This window comes from Paralichthys olivaceus, chromosome 6 (genome assembly GCF_024713975.1).
Source record: "Paralichthys olivaceus isolate ysfri-2021 chromosome 6, ASM2471397v2, whole genome shotgun sequence".
Taxonomy (NCBI): domain Eukaryota; kingdom Metazoa; phylum Chordata; class Actinopteri; order Pleuronectiformes; family Paralichthyidae; genus Paralichthys; species Paralichthys olivaceus.
The window spans coordinates 8301945-8314120 of record NC_091098.1 but is presented as its reverse complement, the minus strand read 5'-3'; the positions used below and the strand labels follow the sequence as shown (position 1 = coordinate 8314120).

Genomic DNA, 12176 nt, shown 5'->3' with positions numbered 1-12176 from the left:
CATCTGTGTTTTGGTCATTCACCAATACTGTCAGGCTGGTGGATTACATTTTCAGTACATTTTATACAGTTGTGATCCAACATTGGACATTGTTTCAGCTACACTGTCCAGATCAGGCTGCTGCTGCTCGAGTGAACATATACCACTCTCTTGTTGAAAATGTTACATCTCACATCCGAATTCAAAACATATGGCAGGATAATAGTATTCACGAGTCACGAATCATTCATTTAAATGTATGAATGTATTATTTTTTTACCTTGACAGCTGCAGAGCTCTGTAAATTTGAAATGTACATCCTCAGCAATATTCCAATCCGTGGATTTGAGCAAGCGGATTACAGAAGAGAAAAGGCAATAAAAAGCCCCCAAATCTTAAATCTAGGAAAAGTTATCTGTCTGCTGGAGAACATCAGAGGGAAAGCCTGTGATGCACTCACTCTCCCTCTGCCTGCATGACAGTGAATCAGTATCAGCCTGTAGTCGATGGTGATAAACACTGATTGTTCTTTACACAGCGTGCTAAAGCAACACTGAAAGGTTATCAGCTCTCCGCGGACCTGGCCGGGCCGCTGCTCTTGCCTACCCATGATCCCCCTGGGCAGCATATTGTGGAACGAGGCAACACGGTCTGCAAATTGAAAGAGAGGAACTACAATTCGTTGAATGTCCATGGGAGAGCTGAGGCCAGAGCGGAGAGGGAGTGGGAGAGAGTGAGAGTAAAGAGGTGTGGAAAGGGAGGCCTGGTGACATTTCGCTGTGAGGTATTCCTGGTCCAGGCCTTGTTAACAGTTGAAATTGGTCTTTGGAGTGTCAGACCCCGACTGCTGCTCTGCAATAAAGATCTGTCATCTTGTGGTATTTATCAAACTGCCTGAACAGCACCCTCATGTATGTAACCACACACGCAAGCACGCAATTATTGCTCTGTAGATACAAAGCCGTCGTCGCTCAGCAAATAACAGATACTGTTGGCACATCAGCAGGGATTTTCGGTGTGTCCTCCCAGTGTAGTCAGGCTGCTGGCGGATGCAGCAGTGGAACAAAACAATCCAGAAACCTGTCATCTCATTCAACCAAACAAGCTTAAAGAAAATATTAAAGCTTTGCAACTTGAATTAGAGACAAAATGGTCATCGCGCCCTCGCCCTGAGCCAAGCGGAGAGGAAAATCTAAAGTGACCTTCGTCCTGACACAGCAACATGCTGCGGTGAATTTTCATTTTCGCAGCCATCTGTCAGGAGCAACAAAAAGTAGATTTATCAGTCAGTTGCAGATGTAGGTTTGAGTACATTACATGGCAAGCAAAACTCAATTTCCAGGGTACGGGAATAAAAGCTGAGCTGGCAAAGTGGCTGGAGTGCTGACTAACCGTGGAGAGCATCAGGCTGGCCAGCCCTGAGTCGCGGAGGTTGGCTAAAATAAATGCATTTGTTAGCCGTAGCTCACAGTATCTGGGCACTCGATACCTTGCTCTTGTTACTTTTTCAGTGCCATCAATGACCGTGTGATTTGATCTATGATGACTGCATGAACTTCCTGGTGCCATAACCCGCGGGGCTGGCTCGGGCAGCGTTTGTTAATATGACAGTGTTGTCATTACTACTTCTTCAACGGGAACATCACGCAACAAAATAGCATAACTGCAGTTTGGCTTCAGCCTGTCTCCATTCATCAAACCTATCTGTCCAACATGCTGGCACACTCAACTGTAGACACATTGAAATGCGTAAATGCTGCAACCACCTACACACATCAACAGACTCGAAGCCACTGAGCTTAAGCTGTGATGAAAAATAATAAATATCTGTCGGCTGCTATATTTCATCCCTCAGTGATGTGCTTTCTACATACTGCTGTTCTAATAAACCTGGCTTATTGGATCACTCTATGCCAGAGAATCTTCATGGATATGTTGGCATCATTATAACTTTAGTGCAGTGGGAATGGGTTGATCTATTGTCCTGTGTTAAAGCTCCTGAGCTACTTCAGAATGATTCCTTGTCATTCGTGAGTCCTCTGCAAACAGTTCTACAATATACTGTTTGTGTGCTGGACGTTGTGTGTTTTATGAGCAGTCTATGGTGCAGAAGAGTGAAGTTAGAAAACTTTGTGTTCATCCTACCTGGTTTATCTGCAATGAAGATTTTATGGTCAATGATTTTCATAAAATGAAACTTATTTTTGCTTTATTAATGTTCACGTGTGTGACTAATATACAATCTTGAATAATCCACTGGTGTTATCTAGTCATACAATGTATGTCGGCTGTCACAATCTTCAGATCCAAGTTAACAACTTTTCAAAATAAAAGCTATGTGGTTCAGCTCAATATAAAGCATTGCAGCAGGAAACCAACATTGTGCTTTTACTTTTATGAAGACAATATTGAACGTATCACGTGTCTAAATCGTACCAAATGTGACGCTGCGTTTCCCTGGGCCTTTAGCAGTACACATGCCAAGTGTGAAGCTGATGAACGGGTCACATACATACAGACGTTGGTTGAATAAGTAAGTAGATGTTGTTTGTGTTGTATTTAAACAGGAGCTCAGGGCTGTTATGTAATTCTTGTCCCTCCTTGTTTGTAATGATGTAATAGCTGCAGAGGTGAAACAGCTGGCTGCGGTGACTGGAAGAGAGAGCGTCTCTGTCTGCCTGGCTGACACATGGGTGGCCCGTCCTGTTGCAGTCACTGTCGGAGTCCGACCCAGGGAAAGTGGATGTTAGGCCAGTCTTGTCAGCTGGAAGGGTCCCTGCTGGGGTACGGCTCTGGACCTCCAACTAGATCACACGTAAGACCATCTGTCCCCCCCATGCACAGTGCCAAGCCCTGCCCTGCCCTGCACTACACAGCACTGCCAGATGGGACTCAGAACAGGGCAGAAGGCACAACAGTGACTTACTTAAACCAGACCCACTGTTAGTCTGATGAAATTCTGCCTCTGCACAAGTAAAAAAATAACATCAAAATTTTACTAAAGCCACAGGCAGCTCATTTTAAATGTATTTAGATGAGGTGCAACAAACAAACAGACAGGACTTCAGAGGCAGTGTCTAAAATACAAAGAGAAACCTCACCAGAAGCAGGATCGCTGCGTTTAGAGCACGATACAACTTGCCGCATGACAATTAACAATTAACTGTGTGTCTCATCTGGATAATGGTACTTATACTGGTGCTTCCTTTGAGGCAGTTGCTGGAACACATAAAGAGAAGGTCCATTGCATTTTAAAAACGATATATTGTAAAGCATGAATTACAACAATTAATTGTGCGTTATAATGGCACTAATACTGATGCGTCTAAGTATCCAACACGATGAGCTGAGCACCACAAACAACAGGTTTTTAAAAGGTTTCTGTCTGATGTTAATTAAGCTTCAATCATGGATCAATTTGTAGCGGCCACATTGTCAGTCTTCTGTCCTCCATCCTGCTACCAGAGCCCTGATGGTCTCTCATTTCTAATTATGACCACAGAAAAATCCAATGAGTTTTAAACACAGCCAGCAGACACACTTCATCATAAACTGTGTGTTTTGTTGAGCAAGCTGTTGCTTGGAATTACTGAGATTTTTCAATTGCATTTTTTGGGCTCACTTTCAAAAGGGCTTTGTGGTAAAACTGTCTGATAGCACTTGGGATGGGTTACATAAGCAGTTAATCAGTTGTAGGGAATTTATCTGTGTATTTCAATTTTGGCCGCATTGTGACAGTGATAATCTGACTCTCCAATTTAGTATATTAACTACTAGACAGTCATGATGAAATTCTATCAGGATAATTTAGATGATTCCTGTATAACAATGTTTCATTGAAACAAACACATTCACTGCCAAAAAGGCCTCCATGTAATTTTGTTCTGGGTATCCATTTGATAGGTATTAAGGAGTTTACCATAAATTCTCAAATAAAAGCCGGTATATACAGAAGTCATATTTTGTCCTTTTTGAGCTTTGGAGTTTTTTTGGGATTTATTTAACATTTAAAGGTACAGTGTGTAGAATTTAGTGATATCTAGTGGTGAAATTGCATGTTGAACACCCCTCACTTCACCCTCCCCTTCCAAACATGAAGAAGAACCTTTGGCAGCCTTCAGTTGTCATAAAAATTGTAGAGAGGGTCCCCTCGATGTAAATATAAAGTATTTGAATATAAAGAGCCTTTTCTGGGGTAAAGAAAACTACAATTCATATAATAAAGATGAAACGAACTAGTGAAAACATCATGAGGATTATTCTACATTAAATATCTGCCAATAGTTCCCTTTCACCTAAATCTTACACACTGGACCTTTAAACAGTGAGCGTGGAGATGCACTGACCTCAATGAAAAAATTGGGGAAAATTATGTAAATCAACACAATATCTCCTGAGTACAAAACCCTGTTGTTGCACATGACAGCAAGCATCAACAGCAAGCCTAAACAGGGGCAGCTCATTAATATGCAGGCTTCTAACTGCATTTTGTCATGATTTATCAAAATCCCATTTCCTATATAAGCCTGTTTTAAATATAGGCATCTCTAAGTAAAAAGTAAATAAAAAGTATCTATCTTCTCAATTGTGCCTGTAATGTTATTCTAAGGAAAGCTTTATTTTGTTCAGCCTCTTTTCTGCTGTAGGTTTTTGCTCATTTAGTGTCAATAATCATTTTGCTGGGCGTGAAAGCAGAAGATTGCAGCTTGCAACTAAACACTCTCCCTGCAGCCTGCAGACGCTTATCACAGCGTCCATCGAGCTCCGTACGATTACAGTGTGATGTGGTGGCATGGCAACAATGGGCCGAGCAGCAAGGGAAAGGGAGAGAGTCAGGGAGCAGATTACAGTGAGAGCAGGGAGACAAGCAAGGAAAAGCACATAATCCTCCTGTGTACAGTGTGCACACCAAACAGCAGCACAAAATGAGGGCAAAACGCCTGAAATATGTCCAACAAGAGACTATGAATAGAACTTATTCTGCAGAAAAATATATAAATAAATATATATATATATACTGCACATGGTGTTCAGTGAATTACAACAAATAAAGACCAACCAAGTGAATGTGTCGAACGATGCAGCTGCCATCTGGACCAATCAGCTGATACATTCTTAGGTAACTCATAACAAACTTTATTCACTGCGGGGCAGTTGGTGTGCCATTATGGAATTGTGAATTCAAGCAAACTGGTAAGAAAGATGAAAATATCATTCCAATTGTCTCCTTTAAGCCACCAGCTGCAGACTGTTGTAAATTTTAAAATGTCCCAAGGGCTGCATCAGATGTAAGCCTGGGTTTTTATTTTTTATTCATCGCAGGAAACAGCAAAATGGCTGAAATCCATGAGCTTTTGATGGTGATCTTAAACGCTCAGGTGGGACTCTTCAATCTTAACTTACTGTATTAAGTTATATGGACACAGTCTGATAGTTCAACTGCAAACGTGGTTAAAACATCAAACATGCTCTATGAAAAGTTACAATACAATAGAATGCTTTTATTTTCATTTCACTTTGTCCTCCGAAATCTGCTGTGCATCTCAAAACACTACGATATATCTGAAAAAGATGAATTATAATATAAATAATAAGATAATTTATATATTAAAAATTGTTGATGTTATCGGATGTGACCACCAGTGGATGCTAGGGACATATCTTCAGTTGTGTACCTAAGTGTCATCATGTGTTTCAGCCTTTTAATCACAAGACTTCTAAGGCAGGTCCACCACAGGTTCTTCAGACCTGGGTGCATGTCTCTAGCATCTTGGGGCCCAGTTGGGATCTTTCCTCCTGATCCAGAGCCAGTGGCTGTAGTGTTCTTCAGTGTGTGATGTTTCTTATATGGTCTGGAGCAGGGCTTGTCTGTGCCCCAGATCTTTGATCAACCTGATGGTGGATGTTGCAAAGAAACCCCTACAGCCAACCTCCACAGGGCAAACTATTGCTATCCAGCCACATTGCTCCGCCTCAATTGCTATGTCTGCACACCACAGCCTAGTAGAGTAGTAGTAGCCCATAGAAATAGACAAGTAGTACGATTATTAATAGATAAAATATAGATGAGTGGTAAGATTTTATATACATGGTAAAAGGGTGTTCCATATTGTATGTTAAATTGTCCATTGAAGACAGTTTTCAAATAGTTCCAGAGCTGTAAAGTGTAGACACTGGAACACTGATGATCCTGTTTTTATTGCTACTGGAGGAAACTCAAATAGTGGAAAATCTCATTTGACATAATTTGATAATCCTATAAATATTTTTTAGTGTTGTTGTTCATGTGCACCAAACTCAACTGTCAAACCTGCAGTGTCGGAGAGACATGCAGATTAAAGATTCAGCTTTGATTTGTGAGCGCGTCACAACCAGCGGCAACATGCCAGTCATGTTAACTGACAGTGGAAATGCTTGAGCGCTGTGTTAAGATGTGCCGTTTCTGTGGGTTTCATTAAAAATGCAGCCACTTGCACCTGAGATATTGTGTGTGACAGAGGAATAAACACACGTCAACAGGCAGATATATCGCTGCCAACACATTTAATTTAAAATTCAGAGAAGTTAGACAGAAGCCGGCCGAGGGTAAAATAAATGCTTTGTCCCAAAATCACAAAATCAGTACCGTAAAGTACACACTACGTAATCTTCAGGAAACTGCCCCAGTTAATATTAATGTACTTTTTGTACTGATAGGAAATAAGACATATGTCAATTAAAAACATGCTGATGTTTGTCAAGTTGACAACAGCCTTGATCTTACTAACCTCAAAAATCAATTGATTTTAGTCTGCGTCCAGACATTTTTGCAAATATTTAATCTTCTAAACAAGAGCCTGTGCATGTTGTGGTGCGGTGGTGCAGTGGTTACCGCTGGGTGCTCCAACTTCCTCCCACAGTCAAAACACATGCAGATTGAGGTTACATTAATTAGTGACTCTTATTAAACCGTAGACGTGATCATTGTGTACGCCGGCGGGCTGTACAGTGTGTAACCTGCCTTTCGCCCAATGTCAGCTGGGCTCCGTTCATAATGGATGGACGGAATGGAGAGCCTGCGCTACAAGCACATCCTACCTGGGAGGTAAAATAAAAAAGTTTGTGGGAGCACCAACTAGTGTGCAGACAATCCTTGTCTTCTGGTTTTCGTCACTTATGTCCAGCACCTAGTGATTGTCAAGCTTGGATGTGAGTGCTTTTGTGCACCCTCTATTCAGTTGTGCCTCTAATCCAGTGTAAACTCACTACATACATCTAGAATTATATTGGAGGCTGTGGTTGGGAACTGAAACTCATGTCAAGTCTTTCCAGGAAATTAATTCACTCAATAAAGCTGCTCTGACTGCTGTCCATGGTGCTGAATTTGGAGATGTGTTGGTTTTTGTCATCATTTGTGTCCAGTTCACTGAATTCCTGCTGAAGACTGAGGGCAAGTAGGTTTCCCCAGCGTCATTCCCCTCACCAGTTAGACTGGTCCCTGAGTACTGGAGACACCGCAGCAGCTCTTCGGTCTACTGCATTATTAGGAGTGATTTAGTTATCTAGAGTTTAGTTTCCTAATGTTGATTAACTTTATCCACTGTGGCAGAAAACTATAGTTTGTTTGCTTCTGCAGTAAAGTTGAGTTTTCTCGTCACATGTTCTCTGTGCTCCTGGGTCCTATTTAGCATTTAGCGCCGTTACCAGCCTTTATTGCGCTGCTACAAAGATGCACTGTGCAGATGAGATTGTAAGAAATTATTGTCTCTGCTGTTGTTTATTTATGAATAGAAAGACAGAAGTGTTCAACATTACAGGCTGACAATCACTCACACCCCCACCTGCCTCACAGCTCTGACAGATTTTTGTTACAGCACCAATTTTTTCTTTAGCATTTCATTAGACGGTGACAGTGTAAGTACATGGTTGGAAACATGTGGAGAGAGACTGGGACCCAGCTTTCAAAAATAATCCCCCGCTGGAAGTGGATCAAAGCAACTGGATAGTAACATGTATGGTTCAATGCTCTCATTCTCTTGATAATGTATATATTAATGCAAACGAGAGTTATGCATGAAAATAGGGTTCTACAACTTTGGCTTAGAGAAATGCTAGGTATCAGTTCTGGCATGGAACCATTTCAAAAGTATCAATTTAGGACAGCTATCTACAAAACAACCCTGGGTTACATGTATGTCTCTCAAACTGGCTGAAAGTGAGGAATGATCAGATTACCACACACAATAACAGTATGGAGCTCTAAGCCCTCTTCTCACTCACTTACTCATGGTTTCCCTTTCATTGAAGTTCACTGTTCTATCAAACATCTCAAAGAGGCAGTGATCTGCTCCTGCTCCTGCTGAGAGACTTAAATTAGAATGACCCAGAGGACAGCGAGACCTTGCTGTGTTAATAACAACACAGTGAAATATAATTTAGCGTTTGCAAAGGCTCTGTGAGGGATACAAATAAACTTACTTATAAGTCAGTAAATTGGTTTATGAGCTTAGAGGGGCAAAGGGACATTTATGGGAATTCACATGAAAGGCAAACATAACTGGATGTACTCTGGACCAAAGGTCAGAGAGGATATCTGTACAGTGGCAGCATTAGACCAATTGCATCTCCGTGCATTAAGCAGAAATCCCACTTGAAAGCCCTGTGATGATGAATACTACCGCAACTGTCAGCGGAGAGCCTGTAAATGAGCAACAGGTTCCACCTTTAATGGGCTTGGTATTAATGGAGTGTAGGGTGTGGTGCAGCGGGAAGCCAGTAATAATCAATTTCCTGCTGCTGTAATCATAGTCCTCTGTAAGTTAATTAGCATGTGTTGAGAGGCTTCTGCAGAAAAGGGGAGGTGGAAAAAAACAGCGTTGGTAGTGTGACACAGGCACTGAGGCTGCAGTCTTGTGTCGGGCCGATTAGATTAAGACCAACATGAGTCATTGCATGACGGAACTAATGGTGCATCTAATGCATGTGATTTTGATATTTGTGAGATCCAATCAGTATTGCAGATGGACCTTGTCCACCCCCCCGTTTTCCTCTAGACACGTTCCAATAAGTCACAGAGAGAAACTCCATAGTATAAAACCATATAAAGTGGATAAACACTGCATTCACCCGAAGTGGTCTTAAGTGATTTTAAGAGAGTTCAACTTGATGCACACTGAAGAAAATGAAGGAGGCACCTCTGTGAGCCAACAGTGATTGGCTCATAGAGGCTGACTAGAGAAGGCCAGAGGCAGACGATCAGTCCAGCACCAAAAAGGCTGACACACAAGGTGATTATTGATTTACTGGAGGAACAACCAACTTATAATGGCAGTTGCTTCTAATGGAGAGAGGAAGAGATTAATACATTTTCTTCCATTGTGTTTTTTTTTTTTGGTGGGTTTGCTCTGGTGCTCTGTTGCTGTTGTATAATAGTAGAGTTTCACATTCAGTTTTTTCTGACCTGTATGGACTGCTTAAACCCATCAAATGAACAAACAACAAAACCAATATTGGACTGTAAAGTTGAACCCCTGCAGCCCTGCCAATGCACATACAGTCTATTTGAAACAGTAAATCATGTCACTAGTCTCTCAGAGTTAACAGGTATGCCAGGTAGTTTAATAAGCCTATTTGTGCCGCACCGTTGTAATGTGGTTACCATTGTCACCTCACAGCTAGAAGGATTGAAGTTACCAATTTGAATCCCAGTTTGGAGTATGGTGTTTGTCCTCTGCATGTTCTCGTCATGTTTTGTGGGTTTTCTCTGGGTACTCTGGCTTCCTCCCACAGACCCAAGACATGCAGACTGGGGTTAGAGTGACCAGTGACTCTAAATTGTTAGTATGTGCGAATATGTGTTAATGGTTGTTTTCTCTCTGACATGCCTTCAAACTGTCCAGGGTGTACACCGTCCCCCTCCCTATTAATGATGATGGATGGATACCTGTTTGTAGTAAATAGTGTAATTAAAATATAGGTGCAGACAAAAAGAATGGGCTGCCAAAAAACATCCATAAATACAGAATTTACTATTTTATGAATTGAAATTCAGGCTACAGTAAAAGTAAAAATAGTTAACTGGCATTTAAACTTAACTTTTTCTGAAAAGTTCCAGCCACACAGAGTCACTCAGGGAGAGTTAGAAGGCAGAGGCAGGTCGATGAGGATAAATCAGACCAGCCCGATTGAAAAGACGGAGAGTGAGTGTCAGCATCAGATGAGAGAGAGAGCGAGCGAGAGAGAGGCCGCCATGCTCCAGACAGCCTCTGCATCAGGTGCTCCAAACAGATCCAACAACCTACGCTGTTTTAGTCAATACAATGAACTCCACAATCTGTGTCCAGCTTCCCAAGAAGTTCTGTTAGATTTCATTGTGTTCTCTCACCCTGAAATAAAAAAGCCTGATCTGTGCTGCAGTGGTTTCCTCCAATACGTTTATATATAAATGAAAAAATAAAAGCTGGTGAAGAGGGCCCTTTAGTTGGTGGATTAGGTTAAATGAATGGTGTAGAACATGTGAATATAATATTGTGATGAAATTGCTTTTTAACTTGAAAAAGATCTCTACTGCTGTTACTTTCCTCTTACACTATGTATTGCACATATCTTATCTGTTTGTTGTAGATAATCAAACAACCTCAGCACTGCTGATATTTTACTGATTCCTCCACAGTGGAGCCAGCAGCAAAATCCCTTTCTGCCATATTTGTTGATACTAAACATTGTTATGATGTAAATGTGTCAAATTCAAATCCAGACTGTAGGGAGATGTATCTGCAGGAACTGAACATGATATTCAAAATGATGTTTATATTGGTGTGTAATCACTTGAAACTATGAATATGACATGTTTTTATCTACATAAGGAGCAGGTCCTCTTCCACAGAGTCTGCCATATTGCACTGACATGATTCTACAGCCATTCCATGCGTGGAAGGAGAGAAGCAGCTGGGCATTTGGTTTCAATATGCAACTTCATTAGATGCCTGTAAATCCAACACACTGAACATGTGATGCCATGTTATGACAAAGTTACACTAATTCCCCAGCCATACTGTTACACCAGATAACAAGGAAGAATATTTGACAGCATAACAATAACTACATTTATTCTAATATTACATTTCCATCCAGGTGTTCCAGATGTAAGGCCTAGGTATAGTGCATGCTGGGACACGATGGAACAAAGACAGTGTTTTTAGAAGTGCTGTTAGGATTTTTAATTATGTTGCTTTTATGTCAAAATTTCCAGCAGAAAAAAAAATAGGCTTGTGGATTCTGTTGAATCAGTTAATGGTTTCATGTTCCATCACTTACCATTATCACTCTGTATTTCATGTATTTTTAGTCACTGCTGTAGAATCCTGTATTGTTCATCATTTGTTACATCAGTTTCAACTCAGGACTGCTCTGTTGTGTGTAGCATGTCCTCTGCATGTCCTTGAAGACTAATATTCAATATTCAAATATAAGTGCATTTACTTTTAGTCTTGTGGGGGGGGAAATCCATCTGCTGCATCCTGTCCCTGGGATACGTTCATAATAAGATCTGTTAAAAAATACTTAGCTTGAATATGACTGATATCATTTCATTAAATGTATAATTCAATAAAAGCTTTTAAATTACACTACGCAAATACCTTATTGACGATGTTGGCTGTAATTTGTTACAAACATCACATTGGCGACTTCGCCTGCTTGACTGTTTGATTGTTATCTTTCACACACTGTTCTGTTTTTGTACTAGTTTACTAAACACACATTAACAGCTTAGCTTTTCTGTCAATTAACTCGGCTCTGTCCAAAGGAAACACAATCTGTCTAATAGCACCTAATGTGCAGGACTACCTGTTGGCTTGGACCAGTTCATTGCTTGAGTTGCGTTGTAAAATAATCCAACAAGCTGCTCACATTACTATTCAGAGACAACTCATCTTACTCTTAGTGAGGAAACAATAAAAACAAACAGCTGCTTTAACTAACACAAACTTTTATAATATAACTTAATGAAGTGTTCACATGGTGCATATTAGAGGTGAATCTTGTTTCAAACATTATGAATGTTCAGAGAGTACTTGTAGTTTAAATACAACACAGCGATGATATGATTAAAGGCCTCTGATCCACAGCAGGAAGGTTGTGTATAATCCATGGTTAGTGTAGATGAGACAGAGGTGGCTGTGATGGGTTTAGTAATGTTTAGAATTTGAACAAACAAA

The 12176-nt window shown here is 40.8% G+C and overlaps 1 protein-coding gene across 2 annotated transcripts in view; it reads right to left on the bottom strand.

Moving 5' to 3' along the window:
• tafa5l (TAFA chemokine like family member 5, like) overlaps positions 1-12176 on the bottom strand; it is a 48510-nt gene that overhangs the window by 20815 nt on the left and 15519 nt on the right. The window contains exon 3 of one of the 2 annotated variants that reach the window (XM_020088800.2): positions 11986-12135. The exons of the other annotated variant lie outside the window; for it this stretch is intronic. Coding sequence (XP_019944359.1) covers positions 12005-12135 — 131 coding nt within the window. The 3' untranslated portion in view covers positions 11986-12004. Of the gene's footprint in view, positions 1-11985; positions 12136-12176 lie in introns of those variants that run through there. 2 annotated transcript variants of the gene reach the window in all.